The 17,659-nt window shown below is 51.0% G+C and overlaps 1 protein-coding gene across 1 annotated transcript in view; it reads right to left on the reverse strand.

Moving 5' to 3' along the window:
• Positions 1-17,179, reverse strand: part of SORL1 (sortilin related receptor 1) — a 165,241-nt gene extending 148,062 nt beyond the window's left edge. Inside the window, exon 1 of the mRNA XM_040976801.1 lies at positions 16,805-17,179. Coding sequence (XP_040832735.1) covers positions 16,805-17,089 — 285 coding nt within the window. The 5' untranslated portion in view covers positions 17,090-17,179. The remainder of the gene's footprint in view (positions 1-16,804) is intronic.
• Positions 17,180-17,659: the final 480 nt, after the last annotated feature.

The following is a 17,659-nucleotide window of genomic DNA, read 5'->3' on the forward strand; positions in this document are numbered from 1 at the left end:
CTACAACCCATTTTCTTTTTCTTTTTTTAAATATTTATTTATTTTTATTGCAAAGTCAGATATACGGATCAGAGGAGAAACAGAGAGGAAGATCTTCCATCTGATGATTCACTCCCCAAGTGACCACAACAGCTGGAGCTGAGCCAATCCAATACCAGGAGCCAGGAGCTTCTTCAGGGTCTCCTATGTGGATGCAGGGTCCCGAGGCCTTGGGCTGTCCTCGACTGCTTTCCCAGGCCACAGGCAGGGAGCTGGATGGGAAGTGGAGCCTCTGAAACATGAATTAGTGCCCATATGGGATCCTGGCGCATGCAAGGTGAGGACTTTAGCCACTAGACTACTGCACCGGGCCCCCACAACCCATTTTCATTCTTGCTGACATAGTCGATCTCTAGGAACTCTCACCCTTACTCCACACACAGATGCGAAAAGCACATCGGAGGCTTTAAATCTCAGCACTGAACCACCTCCCTCACTCAACCACAGGACACATAGACCAAAAAGACTCCAAGCATCTCAGACTTCTGCTCAAACTAGTGGCAGCACCTTGATTCTCCCTTAACACATTACAAGAAAGGAAAGGAAGGCTGTGCTTTTGTTTCCTTAGAGAGGAGGGGATTAATTTTGAAGGCATCTGGAGTATAGAAGTATTTTCAGAACTCACAGAAATGACCTATAAATTATTGCTAACAGAACTTCTCACGTAAACCAGTGAGCAGGACGACTGCCGGCTTACAACTTACCTATGTGTCAGGTAAGGACACGAACAAAACCACCCACCACAGTGCCACCCAGCAGCTCCCCATCTGTCTCCTCTTCCTCCTGAGGACCTGAGAGATTCCTGCCCAGGACAGAGACAGCAAGCTGTGGCCCTGGGACTCAGCCATGAGAAACAGTCCTTTCCCCATCCACAGGCTGCATTCAGAGGACCCCGAGTTCCAGCGGAGAGCAGAGTGCCAAGATGGAGGGAGCCCAGCGCCTGAGCAGGCCATCCATTTGCCTTGAACTTCTGACAACTGGAAGGCATTTGCACACTTAAACCCTGAGCTTTGTTATCCATCTCTCATGTAGCTCCACTTAGCAAGCAACAGGACTATTATCTAGAGTGACCACCAATTTGTTTACTACTTTCATTTACTGTATTTATCCAATTACCTAAGGACAGGCCAAGATACAGCGCCTACCTGTTGGTTCACTCCCTCAAATGCCCACAATGACCAGACCTAGGGCAAGGGCAGGGCCAAAGCTGGAAGCCAGGGACTCAATCCATTCCTCTTCACATAGATGGCAAGAACTGGCCCATCACTGCTGCCTCCCCATATCTGCCCAACAGAAAGCTGGACTCAAGAGCCAGAAATTCAAACCAGATACCATCTCTTAAAGAGAACATACTGGAACACTCAAGACTGGGAAAGGATATAATCTCAAGAAAAAAACATTTCTCTAGCTTTATGAAAAACAGCCTCCATTACTTAGAATTCTCTTATGTCACCACTCATGGATGGATCCCAGTTCAAGATAACCTGAGTCATACCTTTCACCCACCCGGTACACAGACACCAAATGGATGACAACTTCATTTGAGCATCTCTCATGTGATTATCCCAAAACTCAAAATGCTCCAGAATGAGAAGCTCTGTGAGGGCTGACATGACCCTGTAAGTGGAAAATTCCACACTGTGAGATGAGACCTTGCTTCATGCACAAAATTATTTCTATAAAATTACCTTTGGGCAATATGTGATTGTGACACATAAATGAATTTCGTGTTTAGACTTGGCTTCCATCCCCAAGATAGCTCCTTGGGCTATACAAATCTTCCAAAATCCAAAACACTTCTCTTCTCAAGGATTTCGGATAAGGAACATTGGATCTGCCCTAGAAAAATTTCTGAGAGCTGGTACAACCTTCAGAAGGAGAACAAAGTCCCCGAAGTGAGAAGCAAGCGCCAAGCGATGCCCAAGTCGTCACCTTCCTCAACCACCACTGTCTTAGACACAACCAGAAGGAAATCCAGCAGTTGTAGGCCTCTGAGGAACCTCCACCTCTCTGCCCATCAGCAATAGCACTGACTCAAGTTCAAGTGCATGTGACCACTGCCCAAGTCCTGCAGCACAAAACCCTCTCTCTCCGAGGGCTCCTTTCTCTTTATTTCCCTTCCTTCCCCACCCCTGTGCCCTGACTCTCCCTCCCTGCTCCTGGAGGTGCTTTCAGAAGTCACCAGGGAGAAGAGAAACACCTGCGCCACAACCTTGGCCGATAGACCCACAAAGGAGCTAATCCATAGCAACTCTACTCTGGTTTTGCAAGTGCCTGCTTCTAATTTGATACTTTGATGCAGGATCCAAACTCTTTTTTTTGAAAAACAGTGGGAAGGAGACCTCTTTAAAGGAAAAAAATATATATATATGTACATATATATGTGCACATATATATGCATATGCATGTATATATACATATATGTGTATGCGTGTATATATGTACATATGTATATATATCCTTGATATTTTTATAGGAAAACCTGTCATTCTACAGTGCCCCTTCCCATTCCCAGATGGGTTAAGTCCAGGCAAGTATCAACAGAGAAGTGCAAATCACAAACAGAAATAAATACCTTAATTAACACAGACTGCCACAGAGAGAGCAGCCAAGGGCCTCTACAGGACCCTGCGGTCTGCCTTCCCTTTTCTGTTCTCTCCTTCCAACCTAGACCTCTGGAAAGAAACCTAGGGGCACCCGCAGACCCCAAGAACACCAGTAAAGATACCGTGGGGAATCCAAGCTCAAAATCTTCTCCCTTCCAAAAACATCCTTATCCCAGGAACCAAAAAGGAGTAGAAAACTATGCAAATATCACTACTGGCACAAAAATTAGGGACAATCAGTATGACCTGAGTTCACCCCATCTAGAATGAAAGAAGCGCTCTGTAGGCCTCAAAGATGCCCCGTGAAAATGCTCCCTGGGGCAGGTAACAAGCAGCTAAAGCTTTGAACAGGACACTAAGCTTTTAGCCATCAGAAGGCAAAGGGACCTGCAAACAACCAGCTGGAGTGCACCTGCTCTGAGGACTCATGAGACCCCTCAGCCAACCCGAAGGGCTGAGAGGTGCACAAAGGACAGACATCAAAATACCCCCAGGTCTGGAAGGCAAGCTCGGTGAATGCCGTGACAAAAAGCAGCCTTTCTTATCAGATGTCCTTTTGATTCCTAAGAGCAGAATGCAAAAGGGCAGCCCAGTGGAGGGGGAAAAAAAAATTCTACTGGCAAGAAATGGCTTGTTATGAGGGCCACCAGGCAGGCATTCACACACAAACAGTTCCTCTCCGTGGCTTGGCAAGATGTCAGGCACATCCTGGTCATGAGAATAACTCCCTGGTGAGTCACGGCTGATCCCAGAGGCAGCCCAGGTGCCCATCCCCCCAAAAGCACAGGCGCTGTGTCGGTGGCATCCACAGGATGGGGGTGGGAGGGGAACCAGGCAGGTGGTGGGCTGTAAATTTCACCAAGGCCAAGACATTCTGTCTGCACTCTGGCCTCCCCTTCCTCCGCTCTCCATCCCTGCCCCCTCCGCAGGGATCTCAGCAAAGCAGGCTTCTCCTGCTAGCTCCCCAAGGAATGTGCCAGAAAAAAATCAGCAGCGAGCACAGCTCCCAGCAATCACCATCCACGCTCTCAGGTCCTCGGGCTAGGCCCCTGGACTTCATTAGTGGTTTCCAGTGGGTTTGGATCCCATGCTCAGGGATTCCCCCAGCAACACTGGTTATCCCCTCCACCAGCATTTCCCATCACTGGCCCTTCAAGGCAGCTGCAGGCTTCCCAATCACTCTACAGCTCCTCTCACTCCGATCCCACAAACAGACCCACACGACCATGGTTTGGGGAGGGTCTCAATGAGTGGTGGGAAGGTGGTTTTTCCAAGAATATAACTTTGATGCACAGCCAGTTAAACTCATAGCTTGGGGCATGAACAACCTTCCCTCTCCCATCTCCAGCTCACTGGGCCTAGCTGCAGCTTGATAAATGAGACACAATTATAATCGACGCTGTTAAGGCAGCTAGGAGGAGGTAGGGCCCTTCACCACAGATGCAAATCAAGACCCCACCTGAATACAGAAACCGAAGCAGAAATCGCCTGCAGGACCAGGGAGGGGGCTCCAGACCTCTGCTGCATTCACAGGCAGGTCGTTGGGAGAGAAGCTGAGAAGTCATCTGCTTGGGGCGCCAGCCAGCATCACCTGTGAGGACCCCAGTTCAAAGCCCCTAAGGGAACCCAATTATATTTCTTCAATGGCTCTCGTTTAGGAAAAATGACTCCAGTCCATCCCCCTGGCCCCTAGTGAGCCCTGGAATGAAACCACTGTGGACACGCTTTGCGGGAGGTGAGGTGGTATTCAGGAAAACGGCATGGTCATTAAGACTCTAGGATGAGGGGCAGGCACTTGGCACAAGGATGAGGGCACCACTTGGACCATCCGCACTCATCCCATATCAGAGTGCCTGAGTTCCAGAACCGGCTCCACTTCCCATTCCCGCTTTCTGCTCATGCACAACTGGGGCTACATCAATTACCTGGGTTCCTATCATCCAATGTGGGAGACCCAGACTGAGTTCTAGGCTTCTGGCTTCAGCTTTGCTCAGCCCCAACTACCGGTAGGCATTTGGGGAGTGAACCATGAACCGGCTCATGAGAGTTCATTCTCTCTCTCTCTCTCTCTCTCTCTCTCTCTCTCTCTCTCTCTCTCTCTTTCTCTCTCACGAGCAATCTCTGTCAGACAAATAATTAACGAAAGAAAATAACTTAGGACCCAGCGTGATGGCCTCATGGCTCAAATCCTCACCTTGCATGCGCCAGGATCCCATATGGGGACCAGTTCTAATCCCAACTGCCCCACCAGCTTCCTGCTTGCAGTCAAGGACGGTCCAAAGCCTTGGAATCCTGCACCTGCATGGGAGACCCGCAAGAAGCTCCTGGCTTCGAATCAGCTCAGCTCCAGCCATTGCAGCCACTGGGGGGATAAATCAGCGGATGGAAGATCTTCCTCTGTGTCTCTCCTCCTCTCTGTATATCTGACTTTACAATAAAACAAGTAAATCTTTTTTAAAAAAAATAAAATAACTCAGGAATGAACTAAGAAACACTACAATGGTGGGTGAGTTCCCCACAACACACAGATGACAACTACCAAGAAAGGTTTCAAATCCCGTGAAACCCTGTATAGGAAAGATTCAGGAGAGGTCAAGACCTAGAGACAAAAAGGAACTGGGGGAGTGCTGAAGGAGTTTGGAACCAGACTGAGTAAGCGGTTGCACAACATGACTGTGCCCAATGTCACTGAACTCTTCTCTTGAAAATGGTTAATATTACGTAAATTTCACCTTCAAAAAGCAGCTTCTTCCACCTGTGTGAACACAGTTACCGGCAGAAGCCAGTAACTCGGAGCTCCCACATGGAAGCAGTGCTTCTCATCGTGGGCCGTCTGCCCTCCAAACACACAGCTGGAATGAGTCCCAGAACAGGCAGACTGGGGACTGGATCCCCGGCCAAGACAATCCTTCCATGCGCTGTCAGTGGCTCCTGCAGAGCTGCAGCATCCCCCACAAGCCTCAGCGACCCTGGCTGGAGAACAAGTGGCAGGCAGGCTTGGGGGGCCAGGGGCACTGGCAGCTCATCCCCATCCTCACCCCGCACAGCTGGACACGGCCCTGGGGCAGCCCCCTCACCCAGTGTGATCTGCCTCACTTAACTCAGGGTGTGAAGAAGAACCTGCACCCCACCCCCCTCCGCCACAACCCTCCCTCTCCACAGCCTTCTAAAGAGAAGCAGGGAGAGAAAGTGTTTGTTGCATGAAGGCACGGAACCTGCTTGCGTGCCCCAGGGGAGCGGTGTGCAGCACGGAGGCCTGCAGGTGCTCCCATCCTCCCTTACTCGTGCAAGTGCACAGAGCACATGTGGAGGGCAGGGAAGGGAGATGAGGGTCACAAGTCTGAATGGACAAGAAGACATTTTCAAGAAAATGTCCAGTCTGTGCAGCCCCTAATGCCTGGGAAGGCCCCTGTGTACAGTGGGGCTCATGTGCTTCTCCCCATTCGCCCCTTTCTGCCAGCTGGCCCATCCCTGGTTCAGGATGTCCCAGGCACTCACACACAGCCGGGAGCACAAAAGGCAGTCAGTCAGCTTCATTTCTCTGCTTCACCCGCAGTGAAAGACAAAGAAGCAGTTTTTACGACTCAACTGCAAGGACAGACAGAGGCAGCAGCAAAATCCCCTGAACCCTGTGACAGGCCTGCGGAAGTCCAAGCCGGACTGCAGAGGCCCCAAATCACAAGGTTTTCTCCAAACGCCCGACCTAAATGCTAGGGATGCAAATCACCTCCCAGTCCTCACTATATTTAGTCAGCTCATTACCCTCCTCGGACGCTCACCCCGGGAGGAGATGAGATCTAGTTCATGAGTCCCTGAAGCAAGAGCCCCTGCCCAACGGGGCTGCCATTCAGATCAGCTCAGGTCGCTCCCTAAACCCGCACAACTCCAGGGAGTAACTTCACTGCTGAACTCAGCTGCCCATTTTACAGAGGAGAAAACAAAGAGAGCAGTTTGGATGACACTTAGCTTTACACTACAGTATCCATCTCTACAGACATATGGATTTAAAAAAAAAATAGGCCTTTTCCTCTCGACCAAAACAATGCTAACTATACCAGTATTGTGATTCCTCACTCCAGTTGGATTCATAGCTAATTCCCTCTCTGGGCCAGTTCCTTTGTAGCAAATTTGTTTGGCCATTCAGCAGGGACTTTTGCTCCCGATGAAAAGGAACATGACCAACCCTTAACTCATCAGTCAGTTAGAAAAAAAGAAGGAACTAGCAGAGCCAGAATATGGAAACCAAGTGCTGGCAGGTGGCAGGAAACGAGGCTCAGAGAAAGAGCCAGACACAGTGATCCGCAGGAGCCTTGCAGGACAGAGCGGGAAGAGCAGGCACTCCTGCAGAGGGCATTGAGTGCTGAGCCCCAAGGTCGGGGCTTGCCTTCCCTGAGGCTTCCTCTGAAAGCCAGTGCCACAAGCTCTTTCAGGTGGTTTACGGAACACACACACACACACACACACACACACACACACACACCTTCCCAGGCTCTGCAACTTTTCCTCCACTCTTTCCCTTGGTAAGCATTTACAGAGCCCTCCTGTGTAACAGATGCTACACTGGGTGTTGGTGACACAAACAGCAGACGTCTAGGACCTGCCTCCTGGCTCTTAAATGAGTAAGGGAAACCAGCATGACGCAACTTACGCCATACACAGCGATGCTGCTGCCGTCATTCAGCAGGGGACCTAACCTCGTGCAGGGAGTTGGGGAGTGATGCCTAGCTATGCCCAGGTTAGAAAAGATGAAGAAGCTTTAGCCACTGAGGGAAGGGCTGGAAGAGAATGGGGGTGGGAGTAAAGAGAGCCAAACTTACAGCAGAGAGAGAAGGGAAAAGGCAGGAGTTGGGAGGCGCTGGGTTCCCACTGCATGTGTGCAGGTAAAATACAAGCCGGAGAGGCCAGCAGAGGCTGGGATTACACAAGGTCTCAAAATTTTAATGGGGGAGTAACGGAGTTCACAGCCACAAAGCTGTGCAGCCCTACCAGAGAGCAAGAGTCTCATAGACTGAGATGGAAGGAGCCATGGTAAATCAGATACCAGAGGCTGGCTGGGTTGGAGTCCCGAGTCACTAAGAGAAAGCACTGCTCATCTGTGAAAACGAGGCCAAGAGTCATTCTCCCCAATCCAACACGACCCTGGTGAGAGTCACACGGGATTCGCCCATGAATGCGTTCCATAAACTCCAATGCGCTACAACATCCCCTTCTTGGCACAGCCAAATGGTTCTGACCAAAGCCAAGTCATTCTGCACAAAATGGCTCCACTTTTTAACAACAACAACTGCATCGCCAGGGGTATCCCCCAGCCCCACGGACTCAGATTGAGCAAGGAGAAATCCAATCAACAAACTTCCCGCAATGCTCGAGCCCAGCTTGGAAGTCACAGTCACGCACAGCTCTCTGTGAGTCTCCTCTTGGTTCCACAGCCCAGCTCAGAAACCAGAAGGACTCCCAGCCTCAGGGTCCCAAGACCCCAGCAGAGGCGTCACTGCTTCCCGGTACTCCCTTCCCTGCCCATACTTTAAGGCCTTAGTAGCCAAGACTTTCCTCCCACACAGAAGGGGAAGTCATATACATGACCAAGGGAAAACGGACATCAAGGCCAACAGCAACTTCTGGATGATAAGAAATGTCCTTGGGGCTACCAGGAGGGAAACAGGTGCATTCCCAGGGGCACTGTCTGCCCATTGACTTCCCTACTTCTCCTCAACTACCCACAGCCATGCCTTAATTTGTTCTCCTCCAGAGACCCGAGGTCTAGTTTCTGAAGAAACCCTCCATCATCACCAGCCAGAGGGCACCTTACAAAAGCAGCAAATCATGTGAATTCACAGCTGACTGCAACGTACTTCCTAACTACTCAGGGACAGAATGTCAAGGATGCTAACACCCACAGAAGAGTTAGTCACAGGGACAGGTCTTGATTCACTGGGCACAACTTTCAGACACTGAAGTCCTCCCAAGCACTCCCAGTCCACAGGCTGCTCACCCAGGTCCACTCTGCCCATACTCTCCACCATCGGGGGCTCCAGCAGCTGAGATCTCTGGGAAGACCAGCACTCGTCTTTTCTCCTAGGTCCTGAGGTGTGGGGCTGCACAGCTGGGTCCTGCATGAATCCCTTAGGTTAACGGACAAGTAAGATCCTCCACTAACTGAGCCCTCATTCTACAGCCTGACACTTCACAGGCAGCCCCAGGCAACCTCCTGAGGGACAGTCCCTGAGCCACCCTTTCTCCTCAAGTGGCTTTTAACTCAGACCCTCTAGATACAACCAGATCATCCCAGCTTTTCCCAATTCTTCTTGACACACAGGTTTCATAAGAGTTAAGGATTTCAGCATCATGCGGTAGCAGGTAAAGCATCCCACAGGAACACTGGTTCATGTTTCAATTGATCCACTTCCAATCCAGTTAATTGCTAATGGCCTGGGAACGCAGCAGAAGATAGCCCAAGTCCTTGGGTCGCTGCACCCACATGGGAGACTCAGAAGAAGCTCCTGGCTCCCAGATTCAGCCTAGTCCAGCTATTGCAGACATATGGGGAATACAGCCAAATAATGGATGGAAGATTTCTCTCTCTCTCTCTCTCTCATTCTGAAATAAATTTTAAATGTTAGGGTACATCACAATGGCTCAATGGACTAGTCTTTCCCTTGTAAGTACCAGCATCCCATGTGGGCACTGTTTCATATCCTGGCTCCTCCATGTCCCATCCAGCTCCCTGCTTCTGGCCTGGGAAAGCAGTCTGAAACCCTGCACCCATGTAGGAGACAAGACAGAAGTTCCTGGCTTCCTGGCTTTGGATTAGCTCAGTTCCAATGGGCAGCCATTTAGGGAGTGAACCAGCAAATGGAACATCTTTCTCTGTCTCTCCTTCTCTTTCTAAATCTGACTTTTTAGTAAAAATAAATAAATCTAAACAACTGTCTTAATCGCAGTAATTGTCCTAGGATCCCCTTCAACTCAGTTTTTGGAGGAAGATGGAGCTTTTGGAGGAAAAAGGTTTGTACTCATCAGTCTAGTCTTTTCTAAATAATAGAAGTCTGTCAGTTGCTTTCTTCATTTACAATAGAAGAAAGGGAGGGGTATTAAACAGTACATTGGCCCCTACACAGCACAAAACACAATTGATACACGTACATCTTTTTATTGCCCTTGTCTGCCACTCAGATTTGGGATATAATCACATCAGCCTGCCTTTCTGAGAATGCAGAGCTGTGTTTTTAATCTAATTCAGGGGACTGGAGATAAATCATTGTGAAGGGTCCCGATTTTCCAAGCCAAGAGCCTGCGGCTGCAGCAACAGCAACGGCATGCTAAATTAAAGGGCCGGCAGGGAGGGGTGGGGGGCAGGGGTGAGGTGCTTTACGCACAATGACGAAAACCACAGGCCTGTACTGTTTGTCTTCATGCCAGCCTGGAGGGGTGAAGGGACGAAAGACAGACCCAGCTCCGTCAAGGTAAGTCAACAAGAGCACAGGAAGTGAAAGGACAGGGCGGGGAGATGGTCCCTGCTGGTAAGGCACTGTTTACATCTCTCGCTCGATGCAGAGTGAGTGTGCAGGATCCACACACCAGCTCTGCACAGCCGGAAGCAAGGGGGCTGTCAGTGCACGACCACGTGGGAAGTAAAGGCAGCGAGGCCGGATTAGCTCCCCTGAGTGGCTCACAGGAGGTACCGCAGAGCAGCTACAGAGACATCCCTAAAGACCACAGGAGTGCTTGCCCTGATGCATCCCTACCCAGGGATGAGGGGCTACCATCTTCCAATACCTAGTGTTAGCTATTGGTAGCCACCTACACTTAGGTTTAGCCTATAATCCTCGACTCTTCTTTCCACTTCAGTTGATGCCAGATATAATAATACAAGCCTCCTCTCTAGGGGGGAAACAGAGGATGCTTACAGCTGAGAAAAGGGGCTTCTTACAACTTAGCAAAGCCACTTTGTCCATCCGTCAGCCGAAAGCCGCACGTGGCTATGGAAACATCAAATGAGGTAGAACCAAATGAAAGAATCGAATGCAGTTCTCCAGGTTGTATTGCAAGGGGTTAGCGGCCACAGACAGCAAGTGGACTGACCGGATGGCACAGACACAGACCAGCACTCCTGCAGACAGAGCCACCAAAAAATGCTCACTGGTGGTTCCAGCACCAGGTCAGGAAGAGATCTGGAGACCTTCCAGCTGTTGGCTGGGAGCAGCGAGGGGGGCACGGATGTTACCATTATAATAGCCATTAGCTGGTGGATAACAGAACTCTGTGATTATTTTGTAACTTACTACCGTGAATTTTATTGTTAAGAAGTCCTCCTTTCATGAAATCGACCCTGAAAGGCACAAAGTGTTCCTCGTGTTGCCATTTAAAAATTGTGCTTCCCACGATAAAACAGAAGGAAACCTCAATCAAGGCTATGATGAGCCACCCAGCCTGCTTGTCTGGGTTTTAGCATCATCAGCCACTTCGACACTAAAAAAGGCCACACACGCTGCTTCTTCGAAGGCCCAAGGTTCACAGGTCGATAAACCAATAAATTAGGTCGAAATTAACTGCGACTCATTCTAAACGGAGGGAAATTGATTTCGTATATACAGAGCCGAACAGAATATGCCACCTACCAGTGGATTCTGAGCAACCTAGAGAAGACAGAAGAAGGTCCCTTTCTTCTAAACAGAGACTGCCTCACCAAACCACTTTAGGAAAAATACTAACCCTCAATTCAAACCAGAGGTAGCCCACTTCTCTTGCACTTCCTAAAGCAATGAAGAAAAGGTCATCACTAATACTCCAGGTTTAAGACATTTCTAAGCAGTTCACTCTCCTCCCAAACAATTGTCAAAAAGGCCTAACTCCAACCAGCTTGCCCTGAACACATCTGTGCCAGCCATTTTCCTATCAGTTGGCTCAAAGAATACCAACTCATTTTAATATCCACTTAAATTAAATTGAATTAAGGTAAAACGATGCTATAAAAGACAAAGACCAGGGGCTGATGCAATGGTGCAGCCGGCAACACTGGGATCTCATATTGCACACTTGATTTGAGGTCTACCTGCTCCCCTTCCAATTCACTTCCTGCTAACGCCCCTGGGAAGGTAGCGGATGAGGGCTCAGGTCCTTGGATCCCAGCCACCTACGAGAGTCCTGCACGGAGTCCATGACTTCCAGCTTCAGTCTGGCCACCGGGGTTATTTGAGAACTGACCCAGACCATGGAAGTTCTCTCTCTCTCTCACTCACCCTGCGTGTGCCTCTCTCTCTTTCTCTGTGTGTGACACTCTTTTAAATAAATAAATAAATCTTTTTAAAAATAAATGTATGTTGAAGTCAGAGAGGTTATTTTTTCATTACCTGCTCTGCAGGTTGCCAGCTTGCCCCTGTCCCCCTCAGTAGACAGCTCAGAACTGCGCCCCCTCTAGCGCCACCCTGAGACTAAACAATGACACTACAAGAATGAACGTCACTTCCAAAGAGGACCAACACCTGTCAGTGAGAAACTCCTACACCATGCACCTTTTGCTGTAAGATGTTCATATTACCAAGGTCTACCTCCTGGGCCCCTGGTCTTAGAGCAATTACTTAGGCATAGTGCTAACTTCATTTTGCAGATACACAGCAGGGAGTCCAAGACCTGTGGGCTCTGATCCTGATTCTCTCACAAATCTAGACTCCACTTCTCCACAGAACCACTACGCAACCCCTGACTTTGGAGAAAGCTACAGAATGCTGCTCTCCTGACCATCAGAGACCTTCTGTGTGAAATGAAAGTCGGTTTTCTTACCTTTGACCTGGAGGAAATATACCCATCCATTCTGCCCTATGACACTTGCCGGAATGCCCCAACTATTCCGTCAGAATGCCACAAACGCATCGTATGGCTGAAGTTTTATCTCATTATTCATGATAACAGGGGCTGTAGAAACATCACATCACTGATAACTGAAGTTACCATTTTTACGTAAGGATGTAAGGATGACGGTTCCAACTGGCAAGGGCCTAAGGGGCAATGGAAGCCATGGGACAGAGAGAAATTTACTTGTCACTATCTACAAGGGGCTTCAAAAAGTTCATGGAAAACGGAACGAAAAAGTAGGCTTATTCGGGCACAAAAAATATTCGAAATTCACACAGGGTTTCGTCATCACACTCCTCCTATTTGTACTTTGTGTATACATTTTGTTTAGGTGCCTACACATTTCTTACAAAAGGTTCAGTGGACAACCTGGACAATTTGTCATTTCCTCCCTCTAATTCCCCACCTCTCTCTGCCTCTCCCCACCTGTTCCCTTGCTTCCTCTCTTTCCACCTCTCACAGCCTCTTGGCTCTGCATCTCCGCATCCCACGCAAGCTCCCGAGGACTTCATCAGCGGCAGAGACTCAGCAAGGCTCTGTAAGAGCACATGCCAGATACAGCCAAGAAGGGATTTTCCCCTCAAGGTCACATTCCTTATCAAGTTAACCCAAGACCCCAGACAACTCTTCACCCACGCACAAGCCAACCTGACACCACAACAGACTTGCCTTCTCATATTCTTATGGAAGCATGCGGGTCAAGCATCCTAGCTTCAGAATCAAGTAGCCAGTTCTTTCCCAAGCAGGTGTATCGCGCAAGAATCTACTCCCAGGAGATCTGAAGCCACGCAGAAGCCTAGCCCCAAAGGAGGCCCTTTGTCCTGGGTCCTTGCACTGTAATAGACACTGTACTTTCAGCCTCAGATCAGGACACTGAATACTCCCTGGCCACCAAAACACAGGAATGATGTAGAGAGAGCTTGTTGGAAAGAAAACAGACCTGTATGTGCCACCAGGCACAGTGCATCATCACTCCAAAGGATTTTTCTTTTTCCTGAAACAACACCATTAGCACAAACCAGTATGAGAGCCCCAAAACAACGGAGTCTACCAAACAGAATCCTTGCTCTCCATTCCAGGAGACTCCCAGAAAACACCAGAACTTCAGGGCTCAACCCCCATTGCCACCACAGCTGCATCCTCACCACCAAGGGACCCCACCCACAATTCCCCAGGGGTGGGCTCAGAGCCACCCTCCTTGTACAGATGTGCCCCAGACCTGGGAAGAGCTCCCCAGCCTCCAGGCCACTCTTTTTCCAGGTGTGCAGCTGGTTCACAACTATTCAGTGAGGGCCTCCCCAGTGCCAGGAAAGCAGGGTGGACCATGCTTTCATCCCTACCCTCAACAAGCAGCCAGGGCAATCAGACAGCGCAATTACAGCAACAGCGGTTACACCCAAGTTCCAAAGGACTCTTCCTGCCAGAACCAGGGAGGGATGATTTCGATGTGGAAGAACAAAAAGGGTTTTCTAGGCAAGAATGAGAGTTGGAAAAGCAGCAACAAAACAAGCATGCCAGCAGAGGCACGGAGCAGGCATGAAATCAGGATGAAGCTCATGGGATGGGGGCAAGACGGATGTAAAGCTCTTCTTAGCCCTTCTTCTGGGTCTTCCACACAGGTACAGGGACCCAAGGGCTTCAGCCATCCTCCTTCTAAGGCCATAAGCAGGGGGCTGGATCAGAAGTGAAACAGCCAGGACATGAAGCAGCACCTATATGGGATGCTGGAGCCACAGACGGAGGTTTAGCCTACAACAAAAGGGTGCTGGCCTCTCAGACTGGTCTCTCCTCAGAAGGGGCTCAACTGCTAAACTTTGAACTTGGGCAATGAAGTCCTGATATCTGTTTTTCACCTCTAATACCATATTCATTGTTACATGACTGATCTTAAGTAATCACTGCAGCATGATTACTGCCTCGCACTCTGCCTTGGGGGATCTGAACAGGAATATGGTCAAAATAAAAGAAATCCGGTTACTCCACAGGTTAGTGGGGTAGACCGATAAGGAAGCTCTAACACAGGGCTCTTTCTCGGATGCAAGGATTTCTAGCAAGGAAAGTTTGTTCCTCATACCATCCGCACCTCCATGCAACCAGATTCCATCCAAACAGTACTGCTGGGAAAAGAGGCAATTCCTTGCGTTACAAAAGGAAGGGAGAGAGGGAAGAGCTTAAAGTGGAACAGGGCTTGGGGCTGCAAGTAAAGCGCTCAGGTAACTGAATGTCACCTTAGCATTCTCCAGAGAAGCCAGCTCCGTCCCAAGGAAAAACAAGACAAGGGTAAGCCACTCTGGAGGCTGGGCAGGGACTGAGTCCCATGCACCAGGCTGCTGAGGCTGGCACCACAGAAAGCTTAGCACCAGGATCTCACTCAAATCCTTAATGATTTAAATTAATCCCACTTTGTATTAGCATCGGGGCAGGAGAGAACAAGGGCCACAGGGAAGAAAATGGGCAACTCCAAGGCCAGCTCTCCCTCCTCCAAACTGAACTCAACTGTCTGGTTGGTTCGGAAACAAAAGCAGAGGGTTTTTGGAGTCTTTCCCATTGAGAACAAAGTTCATCTCTCGCTCGCCCCCAAATCCCCAGGAGACTTTCACCAACCAAAGCCGAAGAAGAAGAATGGGCACCTGTGTACCTATTTCTTGACACTTCGAAAGTCCTCTGCTCTAACCCAAAAGACAGCTTCAGGGAACCCAGCACTAAGATGACCTGTGTCGCATCTTCCTGATTCCCAGGCGCCGGCAATGGCAGTGCCAGGCTGGACTAAACCAGGAGAGCCAGGGAACAAGGAAGCTCCTCTTCTTCCCTCCCCCAGCCTGCCATGGCTGGCATCCCCGCGTGTGGAAAGTGGGGGCCTTGCTCCCTTCTTTTCAACAACACACAAAAGAAACAAAAGTTTCGGGCAGAGGGGCAGGGAAGAGACAAGGATCCAGGCACCAGAGGCAGCCTGTGCCCACCACAGCAACAAGTCCAACACCTCCAGCCCCCTCCTCCCCTTCCCAGCATGTTCACTCCAGCAGGGAGGAATCTAAACGGCCCTGTGCAAAGACAGGGTGACGAGGGTCACCCAAAGGTTGCAGACGCAATGTCCGCAGTGCTTTCCCCGTGTGACCTTGGAACAGTCAATGCACCTCGGTCACCTCAGGGAGACTGGCAGCTCCCCTTCCGAGTCACACGGTGACAAGGTCTGCTAGGCTCTGCCAGGCTCTGCCTGCTCCAAAGACCGAACCTTTAACTCCATCTACTTCTCCATGAACTGGCCAGAGCAAAAATTCATGAAGCAAGGCAGGCGAATCTTTTTCATTTTTGCTTCCGAGAGATCTAGGAAATGCGCCCATAGAGGGCCACCACCACCACCTGACCCCTGTGGTCCCATCTCACACACGTAAACACACCACACACACACACACACACACTCCACCTCCCAGTCTGCCTGTTGTCAATATTAACCCGAGGACCAGGAGTCTCATGAGGCAGCAAATAGTCAAATCAATTTTTTTTTTCACCAATGTTGATATCAATCAAGGAACCCAGCTTGCAATCCCTGGCAGTGAGTCCAGCCATGAAAGTGAACATTCGTTTGACTTATGACCTAATGAATGCATTGCCTTGCCCAGACAGAACAGATCCCTGATTGGACAATAATAACGTCCACACATTTCCTGCAGGTTTTTTTCTCCCCCACATCTCCAAGTGCCGGGAGGGATATTTTCCTGTCCAAGATAAAGTCGAGATCGTGAATGGGGGAAATGAATGGTGAGGTTGAGGACTCTGCCAAGTAGAAAATTAAAAATTCATGCCTTACACTTCACCAGTCCGGTCCTGACTGCCCGGGAACGGGCGGCAGGGTCTGCCCACCTTTCCTGCGGTTGGTCGGGGTAGACGCGTCGAGAGCCCCAGCTCCCGCTGCCCTACGTGGGCTACAACTGCAGGGCGCTCGCCTCCACCGCCAACTGAGGAGACACCAGAGAGAACGCCCGCTTTGCCATCCAGCGACAGAATGGAGCTGCCGCCTTCTCATACCTGCCGTAAACTACACCGGTGTGCACACACCCGGGAGAGAAGGGCGCAGCACCCCGAGAGTTACAAGGAATACGTTAGAACAGGCAGGAAGAAGGAAAGCTCGACGCGATTCCTGTGCGGGCGGTTGTACTCATCTGAGGGGAACGGGGGGAAATGCAAGCCGGGAAGTCCCCAGCGGTGCCTGCACCTGGGAGGCTCGCCGCCAAAGGATGGATGCGGGGGTGAGGAAGTGCGGGGGAGAGGAGAGAGCTAGAAGGAGGCGGGTTGCAACAACGGCTCACCTGTCCGTACACCTTGATGGGCTCGGGCTGCAGGGCAGCGCTCCGTCTCCTCCGGAGCGGCTTCTCGTCCGCCCGGCTCGCCCCCCTGGCATCCCCGCGCTCCCACAGTCGCAGCTCGCCCGGGTCGCCCCGCACCACGCGGAAGCCCCGGTCCTGGGGCAAGGGCGCGCGACCGCCGTGCAGTGTCTGCGTCCAGACCTCGCAGAGAGCCCCGGGCGGCAGCAACACGACCAGGGTGAATAGGAAGGGGAGTCGGGACTCCCTCCTGCTGCTCCGTGTCGCCATGTTCGGGCGAACGCTACCGCAGGTGGCGCCGCCGCCAGGAGAGAATGTGCAGCGCGCCGCCGGCAGAGCGCCGGGGCCGGGGCCGCGCGCGCGCCGCTCCCGGGGCTCCAGGCCGCCCGCGCCGCTCCGGGCCGCCGCCGCCAGGTCCCGCTCGGCGCGGCGCCGTCACGTGTGCGGCTGGCCGCGCGTCCCCTTCGCGCACTTTCTGCTCTCGCGGCCCCTCCCCCGGCCAGGATGGGGAAGTCAAGGCAGCCGGCCGCCTGCTGACCAGCCCGCAGTCGCGCGTCCCCTTCCCAGGCGAAGGGTACATACACTTGGTGATCCCCCTACCCCTGTAGACAAGACTGGTGCGGGGGTCCACTCGCTTTCCCTGGAGTTAGTTGCCTTGTTTGCGGGGTCGTGTCGAGGTCGCCCTGAACCGGGGCTTCCGTGGCCCCACTCCTCTTTCCAGGCTGCACAGCCCCCCTGCCTGTGCGCCCCAGGACCACCTCCCCAGGCTCTGGCCTTATCTCCACCTTCTCCCCACATCCCTAACCGAATTAGCTCCCCAAAACGCCACACTACAATCAG

The sequence above is a fragment of the Ochotona curzoniae genome, unplaced genomic scaffold (assembly GCF_017591425.1).
Source record: "Ochotona curzoniae isolate NIBS_2020 unplaced genomic scaffold, NIBS_Ocur_1.0 contig_2723, whole genome shotgun sequence".
NCBI lineage: Eukaryota > Metazoa > Chordata > Mammalia > Lagomorpha > Ochotonidae > Ochotona > Ochotona curzoniae.